The sequence below is a fragment of the Microcaecilia unicolor genome, chromosome 3, assembly GCF_901765095.1.
Source record: "Microcaecilia unicolor chromosome 3, aMicUni1.1, whole genome shotgun sequence".
NCBI lineage: Eukaryota > Metazoa > Chordata > Amphibia > Gymnophiona > Siphonopidae > Microcaecilia > Microcaecilia unicolor.
The window spans coordinates 61,579,714-61,592,472 of NC_044033.1; the positions used below are offsets into that span (position 1 = coordinate 61,579,714).

Below are 12,759 nucleotides of genomic sequence, written 5' to 3' on the forward strand. Positions count from 1 at the left end.
TCGTTGGAGATTTCTGTTGGGTCGTATTTGAAGGGGATGTATATCATGACATCATCTGTGTATATGTAGGGGTTAAGGCCTTGGTTGGATAAGGATGTGGCTAGTGGGGTCATCATTAGGTTGCAGGGGATCGGTGATAGTGGTGATCCTTGGGGTACACCGCAGTCTGTAACCCATGGTGATGATATATTCGAATTTGATTTAACTTGATAGGTTCTAGTGGTTAGGAAGCCCTTTATCCAGCTAAGTACATTTCCGCCAATCCTGAAGTATTCTAGGATGTTTAGTAATATTTTATGGTTAACCATGTCGAACACGCTAGACATGTCGAATTGTAGAAGTAAGCTTTTGCCTGCTGCAATTTCTTGTTTGAGGTTAAGAGAGTAATTAGTACTGTTCCAGTGCTGTGGTTGGAACGAAATCCAGATTGTGATGTATGTAGTATTGAGAATTTGTAAGTTGTTTGGTTACCATGCTTTCCATCAGTTTGACTACCAGTGGGATTAGATGCTACCGGCCGGTAGTTGGTGATTTCGTTTGGTTTTTTCTTTGTATATTTTGGTATAGGGGTGAGTAGGATGTTGCCGTTTTCCTTGGGGAAGAGTCCTTGTTGAAGTAAGTAATTAAGGTGGGATGTAAGAGCTAATATGAAGCGTTGAGGAGCGGATTTTATTAGGTAGCTGGGGCAGGTGTCCAATTTGCAGTGAGTCTTGGGCGAATTTATTAATCGCCTGGGTGACTGTTTCGGGGGTGAAGAGAGCGAAGTTTGTCCAGGTTCGATCCGCTGGGTATTCATCGAGGGTTGGGTCCAGGCATTCGATGAATTTCTCTGTCGGTGGTGTTCTGTGGTAGCGTGTTGTATAAATTTACAATTTTGTCTTTAAAGTATTTAGCAAGTTCGTTTGCAGATGGGATATCTGTGTTGGTTGTGGTAAATGATATGGTGTCTAGTAGTTTGTTCACGAGGTGATATAGTTTCTTCGTGTCTTTGTAGTCTTGTCCTAATTTGGTTTTGTAGTATGACCTTTTGGTTTGTCTTATTGCATATTTGTACTTTCTTTGAGTTTGTTTCCATATGTTGAGTGTGTGTGTATGTGTATATGTATATAATGACATGTTTAAAATAATTGAGAAGATTGCATAGTTACAAAAATGTGTAGAATAGAAGACAGAAGAAGATTGTCCAGATAATGTACAATGATGAAAACAAAATGTATTATACCAAAAATATTTTATACAAGAGAAGTTATTTTTACGTGATTAATTTGAATAGATGGACTTCTTGCTATCTGCTAATTCACAAGAGGGAAAATGATTTTGTGTAAAATATAAAATATTTTTGGTGTAATACATTTGGTATATTACAATCTTCTGTCTTCTACACATTGTTGTAACTATGCAATCTTCTCAATTGTAAACATGCAGTGGTGTGCTGGTAAATTTTTAACAACAGGCTCTCCCCGGTCCACCTCGGCGCCCCTCCATCCACCTCTGCGCCCCCTCAAAATTGCAGAGCTGGCTATAGCCGGGTTGGGGGGGGGGGGGCAATGCATTATTTTGTCCAGGAAAAAAAAATTAAATGATCCCAGGTTCTAATCTAATTCATGTTTAATATGGGATAAAATGCCGTAAATAAATAAATATAAACTTTTAACGTTCAGCACCTGATTCTCAAAGTGGACATATTCCAAACACTATAATGAAAATAAAATTATTTTTTTGTTGTCTGGTGACTTTGTTTCTCTGATCATGCTGGCCCAGTAACTGATTCTGCTGCTCTCCATCTGTTCCTTTGACTCCGTTTCCAGGGCTTCCTTTCCATTTATTTCTTTTCTTTCCTCCTTTCTTCTTCATTTCTGGTCCTCCGCAGACTTGACTGTACAGTGGATCCAGCTTCTGCCTATTTTCTCCATCCATGTGCAGTTTCTCTCCTCACTTCCTTTTCCCTCATCTAATCTCCTTCCTCTATCTTCCCTCCATGTCCAACATTTCTTTTCTCTCCCTTCCCTCCCCTCCATCCATGTCCAGAATTTCTCTTGCCCTCCCCTCCATCCATGTCCTGAAACTCTCCTCTCTCCCCTGCCCTCCCTCTATCCATCCATACCCAGCAATTCTCTTCTCTCCCCTGCCCCCCTCTATCTATCCATACCCAGCAATTCTCTTCTCTCCCCTGCCCCCCTCTACCCATCCATGCCCAGCAATTCTCTTCTCTCCCCTGCTCTCCTCTATCCATTCATGTCCAGCAATTCTCTTCTCTCCCCTGCCCTCCATGCCCAGCAATTCTCTTCTCTTCCTTGCCCCCTCTACCCATCCATGCCCAGCAATTCTCTTCTCTCCCCTGCTCCCCTCTATCCATTCATGTCCAGCAATTCTCTTCTCTCCCCTGCCCTCCATGCCCAGCAATTCTCTTCTCTTCCTTGCCCCCTCTACCCATCCATGCCCAGCAATTCTCTTCTCTCCCCTGCTCCCCTCTATCCATTCATGTCCAGCAATTCTCTTCTCTCCCCTGCCCTCCATGCCCAGCAATTCTCTTCTCTCCCTTGCCCCCTCTACCCATCCATGCCCAGCAATTCTCTTCTCTTCCCTGCCCCCCTCTACCCATCCATGCCCAGCAATTCTCTTCTCTCCCCTACCCCCCTCTACCCATCCATGCCCATCAATTCTCTTCTCTCCCCTGCCCCCCTCTACCTATCCATGCCCAGCGATTCTCCTCCCTCCCCTGCCCTCCCCTCCCGCTCCCATCCATCCTTTTTTATTACCTCCATTGAAGCGCCGCGTTATTTGAAGCCCTGCTGCCCATCTCTAGCCTTCCCTGTTTGCTTCGTGATGAGTTCGTTCCCTCAGTCCTGCCTTCGCGGAAAAAGGAAATTACGTCAGAATGATGTCAGAAGGCGGGACTAAGGGAACGAACTCATCATGAAGTAAACAGGGAAGGCTAGAGATGGGAGCAGGAGGGGAGGATGGGGGCGACAGAGACTCGCTGGACATGGATGGGAGCGGGAGGGGAGGTAAGCATGGCCTGTGGTGGCGCCCTCCTGCCATGCTTACCTCGTTCACTGGATCCGGCTCATCCTGGAGAACAACCGGCTCGCAAGATCTTGCAAAATTTAACAAGCGGCTCTTGCGAGCCAGTGCGAGCCGGCTCCAGCACACCACTGTAAACATGTCATTAGGCTTGATCAAGATGGCGTCAAGAGCAGATGTCGGGACTCTCAGCTCCTGAACGCTCAACAAGTGAAACTGACAGGCGACTATTTTCCACGACTTGAGATGGGGAAAAGAAAAGGGAAAACGGCGGTTACTGCCTCCAAGGTACTGCCGTCAGCTCCTGTCCTTTGCCAGACGACTTTGCAGGGCTTTTGGACTGGAGTCCCTGGAGAGCAGACGTCCACTTTGATTGGTTCGGCACCATCTAACGCCGAATGCAGCACTGAGGGAGCGATGCTTAGCCCCCGTCTCTCACCGCACCTCCGCAACCCAGAAGCGATTCGTTAGTCATGGGAGAACAGCGTCTGGAGGCCTTGGAGCTGCCTAGAGCCTCGGCGCTGGTAGAAGGAGGCCCCATGACTACATCAACCCTGGGCAAAGAATCATCGTTGCAGGAACCCCCTCAGGGAACCATGCATACTGTCCCGGAGATCGGAACTGTGAGTATCGGAGGATTAATAAGACCAAATGTGGTGACTATGGATTCACTATGGGATACCATCCAGGGCATTAACAGTACATTACTTTTGAGTGCTTCTTTCAAGAATGAAATAACGGATTTAAAAAAATCTAATCAGATATTGAACACTGAACTTCAAGAACAGAGTGTCAAGAACTTGAAAACAGAAGGAGATATTGCTAAACTTCAAAATACAACGGAAGCTTTAATCAAAGAACGAGAAATTCAGGAAAGAAAGATGGAATTTTTAGAAAATAATGTACGAAGAAATAACTTAAGATTCCTTAACTTTCTGAAATCTCCTTTGATTAATGCCCTTGATATGCTTAAGAAATACTTGAAAGATGTTTTGGGGATTCCAGAGGAGGCTTACCCCCCTATAACATGGACACAATATATAAAGGGTATATCTGGTTTACCTAAAGATAAAAACCAACCAGTCATATCTAAAGACTTAAATTTAACTGAATTTCTGGAGTCCTCTTGATTTCTGAATGGACAACATTACTGGTCACATTTGTGCTTGAATATGATCGTAACAATATTTTAAGGTATTACTTTAGACATATTAATGAGTTATTTTTGGGACAAAAAAATACAAGTTTTTCCGGACTTAGCGCGTACCACTCAAAAGAAAAGGAAGGAATTCTTAACTTATAAGCCTAGAGTTTTGAAGTTGGGTGGTTCCTTCACTCTAAAATTTCCTTGTCGATGCTGTATTTCTTATGAATTGGTTAACTATCTTTTATTTTATCCAAAAAAATTACTCAAATTTATTGAATCAAAAGAAAAAGCTGTACCGCCATTAGAGATGGCCCCATAGTTTTGGAGAGTGCTGTTAAATTGGCTGTGGACAGTTTGCTTTCCTGTCTGCTAGTTTAATAATTATGTAATATTTCCTTAGGATTTCTTAGCTCTTGATTCATTGTGGACAAAATGAAAAATTTATTTTTCCTTATCTTTATGAGGTATTTTGTAATGCCGTATGTTTATTTCTGATATTGCCATACATTTATGTTTTGTTATTAATATAAATGTGAAATGAATAAAGTATTAAAAAAACATGTCATTATATTTTATATTCTGTTGAAGTTTTGAAGTTGATATAAATATGTTCTTTTTTTAGTCTCTTGATGCAGGCATTACAGCCAAAACACAGTGCTGTGTTGAGCCTTTTAAGTACTTTTATGGAATAAACAGTTTTAAAGCTTCATCGTCCATGTGGTTCTGTTTGGAAGTGTCCTGTTGACTACATTACTCCACCCCTGCAGTACCTATCTTCATAGTGTTTCATGTTCCTCCACTTTTTGTGGTTATCTTCTTCTTGGAGAGTTTGAAAGCCACATAAAATGAAAAAGCACTTTATACTGTCTTACAACAAAATGAGGTTGATGTGATTTGTTTACAGATCTGTTGATATTTATTTAGTGGGATTTATTTACTGACTTTATGAATAGATTCACCCATGTTTAGCATACAGTTGATAGTTTCATTTTAGCCTTTATTATGTCTACCTTAGAAGTACTAAGGATGGATAGACTATACTGAGATTTGGTTTCAGGACCCTAATCTATCCTGTTGCTTGCTAAAATATTGCTTTGACCAATTTAAACTCACAAAATGCCTACATGATTATTGGCCTTTTTAAATCTTTTTACAGGGGCAGCAATTTTTTTTGAGTTCAAACACTACAAGCCTAAGAAGAGGTTTACTAGTACCAAATGTTTTGCTTTCATGGAAATGGATGAAATTAAACCTGGGCAAATTGTCATAGAACTGTAAGTTAAACACAGTTGCCACACCAGTAGCCCTGCTGGGCTTTACCGTAGTGTTTCATTTGCGTATTTCATTTTCTTTGTTGTCAACTGTGAAAACCTAGTGACTGAATTGTATAGCGTTTTTCATGGTTGCTGTGTATGGTGACAACTAGTGACTCAACTGTGTTTGCTATTAGTTGCTGTGTGTACTGCCAACTAAGGTTGAGAATCATGGCTAGAGGGACAGAGGCACTTTGTGGTCATACTGCAACATCCATCCTTTGACATCTGTTGACAGTGACAGCTAATTGTTAAATGTTATATTTGGTTTCAGTTGATAGTTTTTTCCTAAATTGTCCTTCCCTTTCACTTCCAGACAACAGATATAACCTCCCCCTCCCCGCCCTCACACATATACACAGTTGGAAAGAATTCAATGAGATGGCTTGCATGCTTTACCTGCTTCTAAATAATACATCCTTGAATTTTGAAGTTCTCTGGTACTATGAAGTGAAAAGGCTGCAGCAAACCTATGTATGTTAAGGTTTTACTCATTGGCGTTGTAGTTTTTATTTTTATTAGTGATTTGACAGAAGGACATGGATTAAAATATGCTTGCTTTCAAAAGACCCAAAGCAGATGATGCGTGGGATAAACATAAAGGAATCCTCCTCAGCAGGAAGGGATCCCCAGAAGCTTAGCCGGTGGTGGGAGGCAGGGCTGGTGGTTGGGAGGTGGGGATAGTGCTGGGCAGACTTATACGGTCTGTGCCAGAGCCGGTGGTGGGAGGCGGGGTGGGTGGTTGGGAGGCGGGGATAGTGCTGGGCAGACTTATACGGTCTGTGCTCTGAAAAAGACAGGTACAAATCAAGGTAAGGTATACACAAAAAATAGCACATGTGAGTTTATCTTGTTGGGCAGACTGGGTGGACCGTGCAGGTCTTTTTCTGCCGTCATCTACTATGTTACTATGTACTGAAAAGGGTAGAAAAACTGAAAAGTCATTTGAAAAGAATAGAATTATCAAGGATCTAGAAGCTGTACTTTAGTGCAACAAAAAAAAGTTAACACCTTGCGTATGAGATATAAAACAAGTGAGGAAAGTGTGTAGAGCATGATTCATAGAATTCTTTCCAATCCCTGTGTGTGTGTGTATATCTCTGTTGTGTATTTTTATTTGTTGTGTGATTGGGTATGAGCATGTGTAAGTCTGTACCTGAGCACACACGTTTACATGTGCATGCTTGTGCGTGTTTGTGCATTTCTACTCAGGCCCCGATGATCAAAAGTAAATGTAGGCGCTACAGGCCATTAGCGCTGCACTAGGGCCCGCATTTACCCAGCGCCAATGATCAGAGAGTGTCTGGTGCAAGCGTGCAGGGAATACCACAGAGCTCATTTAAATTATATTTAAATGTAGCTCTCCGGTATTCCACCCGTATGATCAGAGCAGTATACTCTGATCTTATGGGGCAACTAGCACCTTAAGCATACACTAGCTTGGAGCTTGCATTAGGGTTAAGGCTCTTTCTCTCCCTCCTCCCCCCCCCGTCCATGCCAGGCAGCCAGAGCTGCCACAGACAATCCCCCACACCCTGCCCAATGCATCCCAGGATGCGCACAGGGCAGGGCGCAACCGTTTGGATGCAATGCTGGAAAGAGTGAGTGCTTTTTCCTCCTCTGTCACTACTACTATAAGGTACGAAGGGTGAGGGACTTCTAGCCCACCAGCGTGGGTGAGGGTATGTACCGCAATGGGCCACCAGGGAGTTACTTTTTGTGTCCTGGTGTTAATTCCCCGTGTTGTTCCGGAGTTATTTTTAGGGAACTGTTTTGAAACAGCGTGGGGAATTGATTATCGGGGCCTCAGTGTTGGCTTTCTGTGTGTCTAAATGCTTAATTTCACTATCAAGGGCTCTTGGGTCATTTTCCCTCAAATAGCTAACATAGGTCTGCAGCTAAAAAGTTCAAAATGACATTTCCAACTAGAGGGGCCTTGAGTAGCATCAAAACCCAATATAACAATGACGACTTCAGTATCTGAAATCATGATATTCTTGATGTCCGAACATATCATACTGGAAAGTAGAGAAAAATACTAAAGTTTATCCAGGAATATGAACTATGAAGGACCAAAATATGTAAAATCCCTTCTAGACAGGTACTGCAAATACTATGGATCACAAACACTCTGCTTTTCTATTAAGATCTGCAAAATAACCCCAGATTTAGTTCACCTCATTGGACATTGAGATTGCCTATCTGGTGGGGGATCCAATGGCATGTTAAGATTTCCGCAACAACAACAAAAAAAAAACAACAACAGGAAACAAACCCCTAAGGACGAAAAGGCAAAAGGGAGGAGGTAGTAGGGGTGGACCAAAAAACCTCCAGCAATCAAGAGAAAGTAAAAGTTGTTTATTGTCCAAAGCACCTCTCAAGAGAAGGACCCGACACGGAACCGTGTTTGGGTGGAACAAACTGCCTGCCTCAGGGGTCACATACACTACAAATAAAAACAAATAAATGCATGCATATTATACTTGGTTGCTGGAGCTTTTTGGTCCACCTCTACTATTCCCTCCCTTATGTTAAAATTTCCACCAAGGATTACTGGAATACTACCCATGACTAAAGCTGCAGTTTCTTAAAAAGAATTTTGAAGTAGCAATAGTTGGAGCAAATATATTAAGAGCACCCTAGTCATCCCCAATATGCAGAACTACTTTAGCCTTTTGCCCTTGGGTATCAGATGATAGAGAACTATTTTAGAACAGATCCCATTGTATGCAATGAGACCTAGTTACTAATAATTGGGATTAACAATAAGACAATACATCTTAACAGTAGCCCATGTTGATAACTTTCTCCCCCCCCCCCCCCCCCACAAGTTTGTACCTGAGGCAAAGCAGGGTTAAAAGAATTGTCAAGATCATAAGGAGCAGCAGTAGGATTTGAACTAGGCTTCCCTGGTGGCCAATGAGGTGCTCTAACCACTAGGCAGCTACTCCACTCTGTTTTTCTGTGGAGCCAAACAGCCATCACCTTCTAAGCTCTGTGAGAAACTTTTTAAACTTACTGTTTTGCAGACCTCTTCCAAGTTTAATAATCTCCCATTATTTGCACTAATTAGGATTTTCAAACACATTCAGGTTTTCTTTGTTTTTTTGTGTGAATGTCCGCTCAGGCCTTTTTTGGTGCCATGAGGCATCCTGACCAGGTATTTCTTAAGATCATCATTTTGATTTTGCTGCAGCTGTAATTTTTAGTAATACATCCTAGAAAAAAAGCCCCCAGCAATAAAAATTTTTTTTTAAATGTGGGCTACGTGGCAAGTGTCAAAGAAGAAACAGGAGAATACCACTATGTAGATCAGAATAGGTTCCAAAGGAGTAGAGGATGACACATGACTTCACACGTATAAGGAGAACAACAAAATCTTTATTCAAATCACCAAACTCCATCCTGGAAGCCCAGGCCAAATATATTCCGCGTATTAAAAAAGGAGGACGGAAGATCAAACGACAGCCGGCGTGGTTAAAAAGTGAGGTGAAGGAAGCTATAAGAGCTAAAAGAAAATCCTTCTGAAAATGGAAGAAGGAACCGACTGAAAATAATAAGAAACAGCATAAGGAATGTCAAGTCAAATGCAAAGCGCTGATAAGGAAGGCTAAGAGGGACTTCAAAAAAAAGATTGCGTTGGAGGCAAACACACATAGTAAAATGTTTTTAGGTATATTAAAAGCAGGAAGCCAGCAAAAGAATCGGACTGCTAGATGACCGAGGAGTAAAAGGGGCGATCAGGGAAGACAAAGCCGTAGCGGAGAGATTAAATTAATTCTTTGCTTCGGTCTTCACCGAGGAAGATTTGGGTGGGGTGCCGGAAATGGTATTCGAAGCTGACGAGTCAGAGAAACTTAATTAATTCTCTGTAAACCTGGAGGATGTAATGGGGCAGTTTTACAAACTGAAGAGTAGCAAATCTCCTGGACCGGATGGTATTCATCCCAGAGTACTGATAGAACTGAAAAATGAGCTTACAGAGCTACTTTTAGAAATATGTAATTTATCTTTAAAATCGAGTGTGGTACTGAAAGATTGGAGGGTGGCCAATGTAACACCGATTTTTTTAAAAAGGTTCCAGAGGAGATCCGGGTCATTATAGACCGGTGATTCTGACATCGGTGCCGGGCAAAATGGTAGCGATTATTATTAAGAACAAAATTACAGAGCATATTCAAAAGCATTGATTAATGAGACAAAGTCAACATGGATTTAGTGAAGGGAAATCTTGCCTCACCAATCTACTGCATTTCTTTGAAGGGGTGAACAAACGTGGATAAAGGTGAGCCAGTTGATATTGTGTATCTGGATTTTCAGAAGGCATTAGACAAAGTACCTCATGAAAGATTCCAGAGGAAATTGGAGAGTCATAGGATAGGAGGTAGTGTTCTATTGTGGATTAAAAACTGGTTAAAAGATAGAAAACAGAGAGTAGGGTTAAGTGGTCAGTATTCTCAATGGAGAAGGGTAGTTAGTGGGGTTCCCCAGGGGTCTGTGCTAGGACTGCAGCTTTTTAACATATTTATAAATGACCTGGAGTTGGGAGTAACTAGTGAGGTAATTAAATTTGCTGACACAAAGTTATTGAAAGTCATTAAATCGCGGGAGGATTGTGAAAAATTACAAGAATATCTTACAAGACTGGGAGACTGGGCGTCTAAATGGCAGATGATGTTTAATGTGAGCAAGTGCAAAGTGATGCATGTGGGAAAGAGGAACCTGAATTATAGCTACATCATGCAAGGTTCCATGTTAGGAGTCACGGACCAAGAAAGGGATCCAGGTGTCGTCGTCGATGATACGTTGAAACCTTCTGCTCAGTGTGCTGCTGCGGCTAAGAAAGCAAATCGAATGTTAGGCGTTATTAGGAAAGGAATGGAAAACAAAAATGAGGATGTTATAATGCCTTTCTATCGCTCCATGGTGCAACCGCACCTCAAATATTGTGTTCAATTCTGGTCGCCGCATCTCAAAAAAGATATAGTAGAATTAGAAAAGGTGCAGAGAAGGGTGACGAAAATGATAAAGGGGATGGGACGACTTCCCTATGATGAAAGGCTAAAGCGGCTAGGGCTCTTCAGCTTGGAGAAATGGCGGCTGAGTGGAGATATGATAAAGGTCTATAAAATAATGAGTGGAGTTGAACGGGTAGATGTGAAGCATCTGTTTACGCTTTCGAAAAATACTAGGACTAAGGGGCATGCGATGAAGCTATAATGTAGTAAATTTAAAACGAATCGGAGAAAATATTTCTTCACTCAACGTGTAATTAAACTTTGGAATTCGTTGCCAGAGAATGTGGTAAAGGCAGTTTACTTAGCGGAGTTTAAAAAATGTTTGGACAGCTTCCTAAAGGAAAAGTCCATAGACCATTATTAAATGGACGGGGAAAATCCACTATTTCTGGGATAAGCAGTATAAAATGTTTTGTACTTTTTTGGGATCTTGCCAGCTATTTGTGACCTGGATTGGCCACTGTTGGAAACAGGATGCTGGGCTTGATGGACCTTTGGTCTTTCCCAGTATGGCAGTACTTATGTTCTTATGTACTAAACTTGACTCGACACTGGTCCGTGTTTCTGCAGAGAGTACCGCCTCCATCAGGGGTCAGATACAATTGCTACACAAGAGAACAAGTAAGTAAATAAATGTTAGAAACTAAAACAGAAAAATGTACATTACTACACATAAAGAAGATATACTAAAAAAACAGACAAAAATGTAAAACAGGAGTGGACTTAAATATAATCAACGTTCTACTCATGTAATCATAAGTAAGCAAATATATCAATGATACGAAGTATACACAAGAAAGGCATATTACAATATGTGACATATTGTATTTTGCCTTTCTTGCATATACCTAGTATCATAGATATATATATATTTTTTATGATTACATGAGTACAATGTTGGTTATATAAGTCCACTCTCATTTTATATTTTTTAAGTCTGTTTTTTTAGTATATTTTCTTTATGTGTAGTAATATGTATTTTTCTGTTTTAGTTCTGACATTTATTTATTTACTTGTTCTCATGTGTAGCAATTGCATCTGATGGAAGTGGTACTTTCTGTGGAAACAAGAACCTGTGTTGGATCGAGTTTGATGCTTTGAATAAAGATTCTTTTGTTCTCCTTATCTATCTGAAGTCGTGTGTCATCCTCTACTCCTTTGAAACCGGCAGGGTGGCAAGACCATATCAGCAGTAGATACCCACAGTCAGTGTTGTAGTACATTGGGCCAGATCACGAACCCCCTTTCCATTGTGTTTGGGAAGGAACAGCATAAGAGAATCTTTAGTATGTCAAAGTCCAGTACATCAACATTGCTATCAGAGGCTTTGGTATCGAAGGTTCTTGGAGCTTCACCAGACACTGGGCATGTATCAGTTTCTGAGTTCATTAAGTGATAGAGCTCACGGAATCAGAAAATGGATGGAGTCGTGCTCATAGAAAAGAAAGAATTCATCCTCTTGGTTGATACTGAGGACTCAATATGTTGAGTGTCAAAGGTCCTGTCATGGTCCAGCATTGTAAGAACTTCAAGGTACCTCATACTCCAGTACCTTTTGAAGTAAGCCTACACAACAGACCATTCATCCTCTTCAATGCAGGTAGATTTGTGACAACCTCTGAGGACCCAAGACCAGGCCACTGATACTCCCTAGGTTACTCAGGAAGATGTGACCTCTCCTGTTAGACCCCCTGCACCCTTAGAATTGTCTTCAAGCAGATCCTCAATAAGATTGTCTGGAACAACTCTGTGCTTGATGTGACACCTCAACTTCATTGTCATCAATGTTCAATGCAATACAGTCTTTCAGTTGATCTTTAAGATTGTTATGATACCTGTAGGAAATTCATCAATGCCTCAAAGGGCCCTAGAGTCTGCCTGCTGCACCAGTGTCAATTTCCATTGCATCAAAGGAGAAAGCTTCACCAAGACACAGGAGGTCAGGTATATCTAGATGCTTTCATTCAAGACTGAGCTCCATTGAGCCTGAAAGATCTAGCCAGGCATAGACTCAGAAACTCTCTTTTATTGATTGATAGGGAAAAGGTGGAAGCCATTCCATCTAAGTTTGAGACAGATGAGGAATCCAGGTCAGAAACGCTGAAAATATCCTCCAATTTCTTGACCCTCTTCTAAGTAAGCTGCACCAGTGTCTGATCACAGAATCCTTAAAGATGGTCAGATAAGAACGTGGAAGACCACTATTCTGTGTGTATCTAGTTAACAAGAAGGTGGATTCTGTATATAGATTCTAGAA

General features: G+C 41.4%; 1 protein-coding gene across 1 annotated transcript in view; it reads left to right on the forward strand.

The window, feature by feature from the left end:
- AIDA (axin interactor, dorsalization associated) overlaps window positions 1-12,759 on the forward strand; it is a 133,672-nt gene that overhangs the window by 117,656 nt on the left and 3,257 nt on the right. The window contains exon 9 of the mRNA XM_030195987.1: window positions 5,328-5,445. Within this exon, the coding sequence (XP_030051847.1) occupies window positions 5,328-5,445 (118 nt within the window). The remainder of the gene's footprint in view (window positions 1-5,327; window positions 5,446-12,759) is intronic.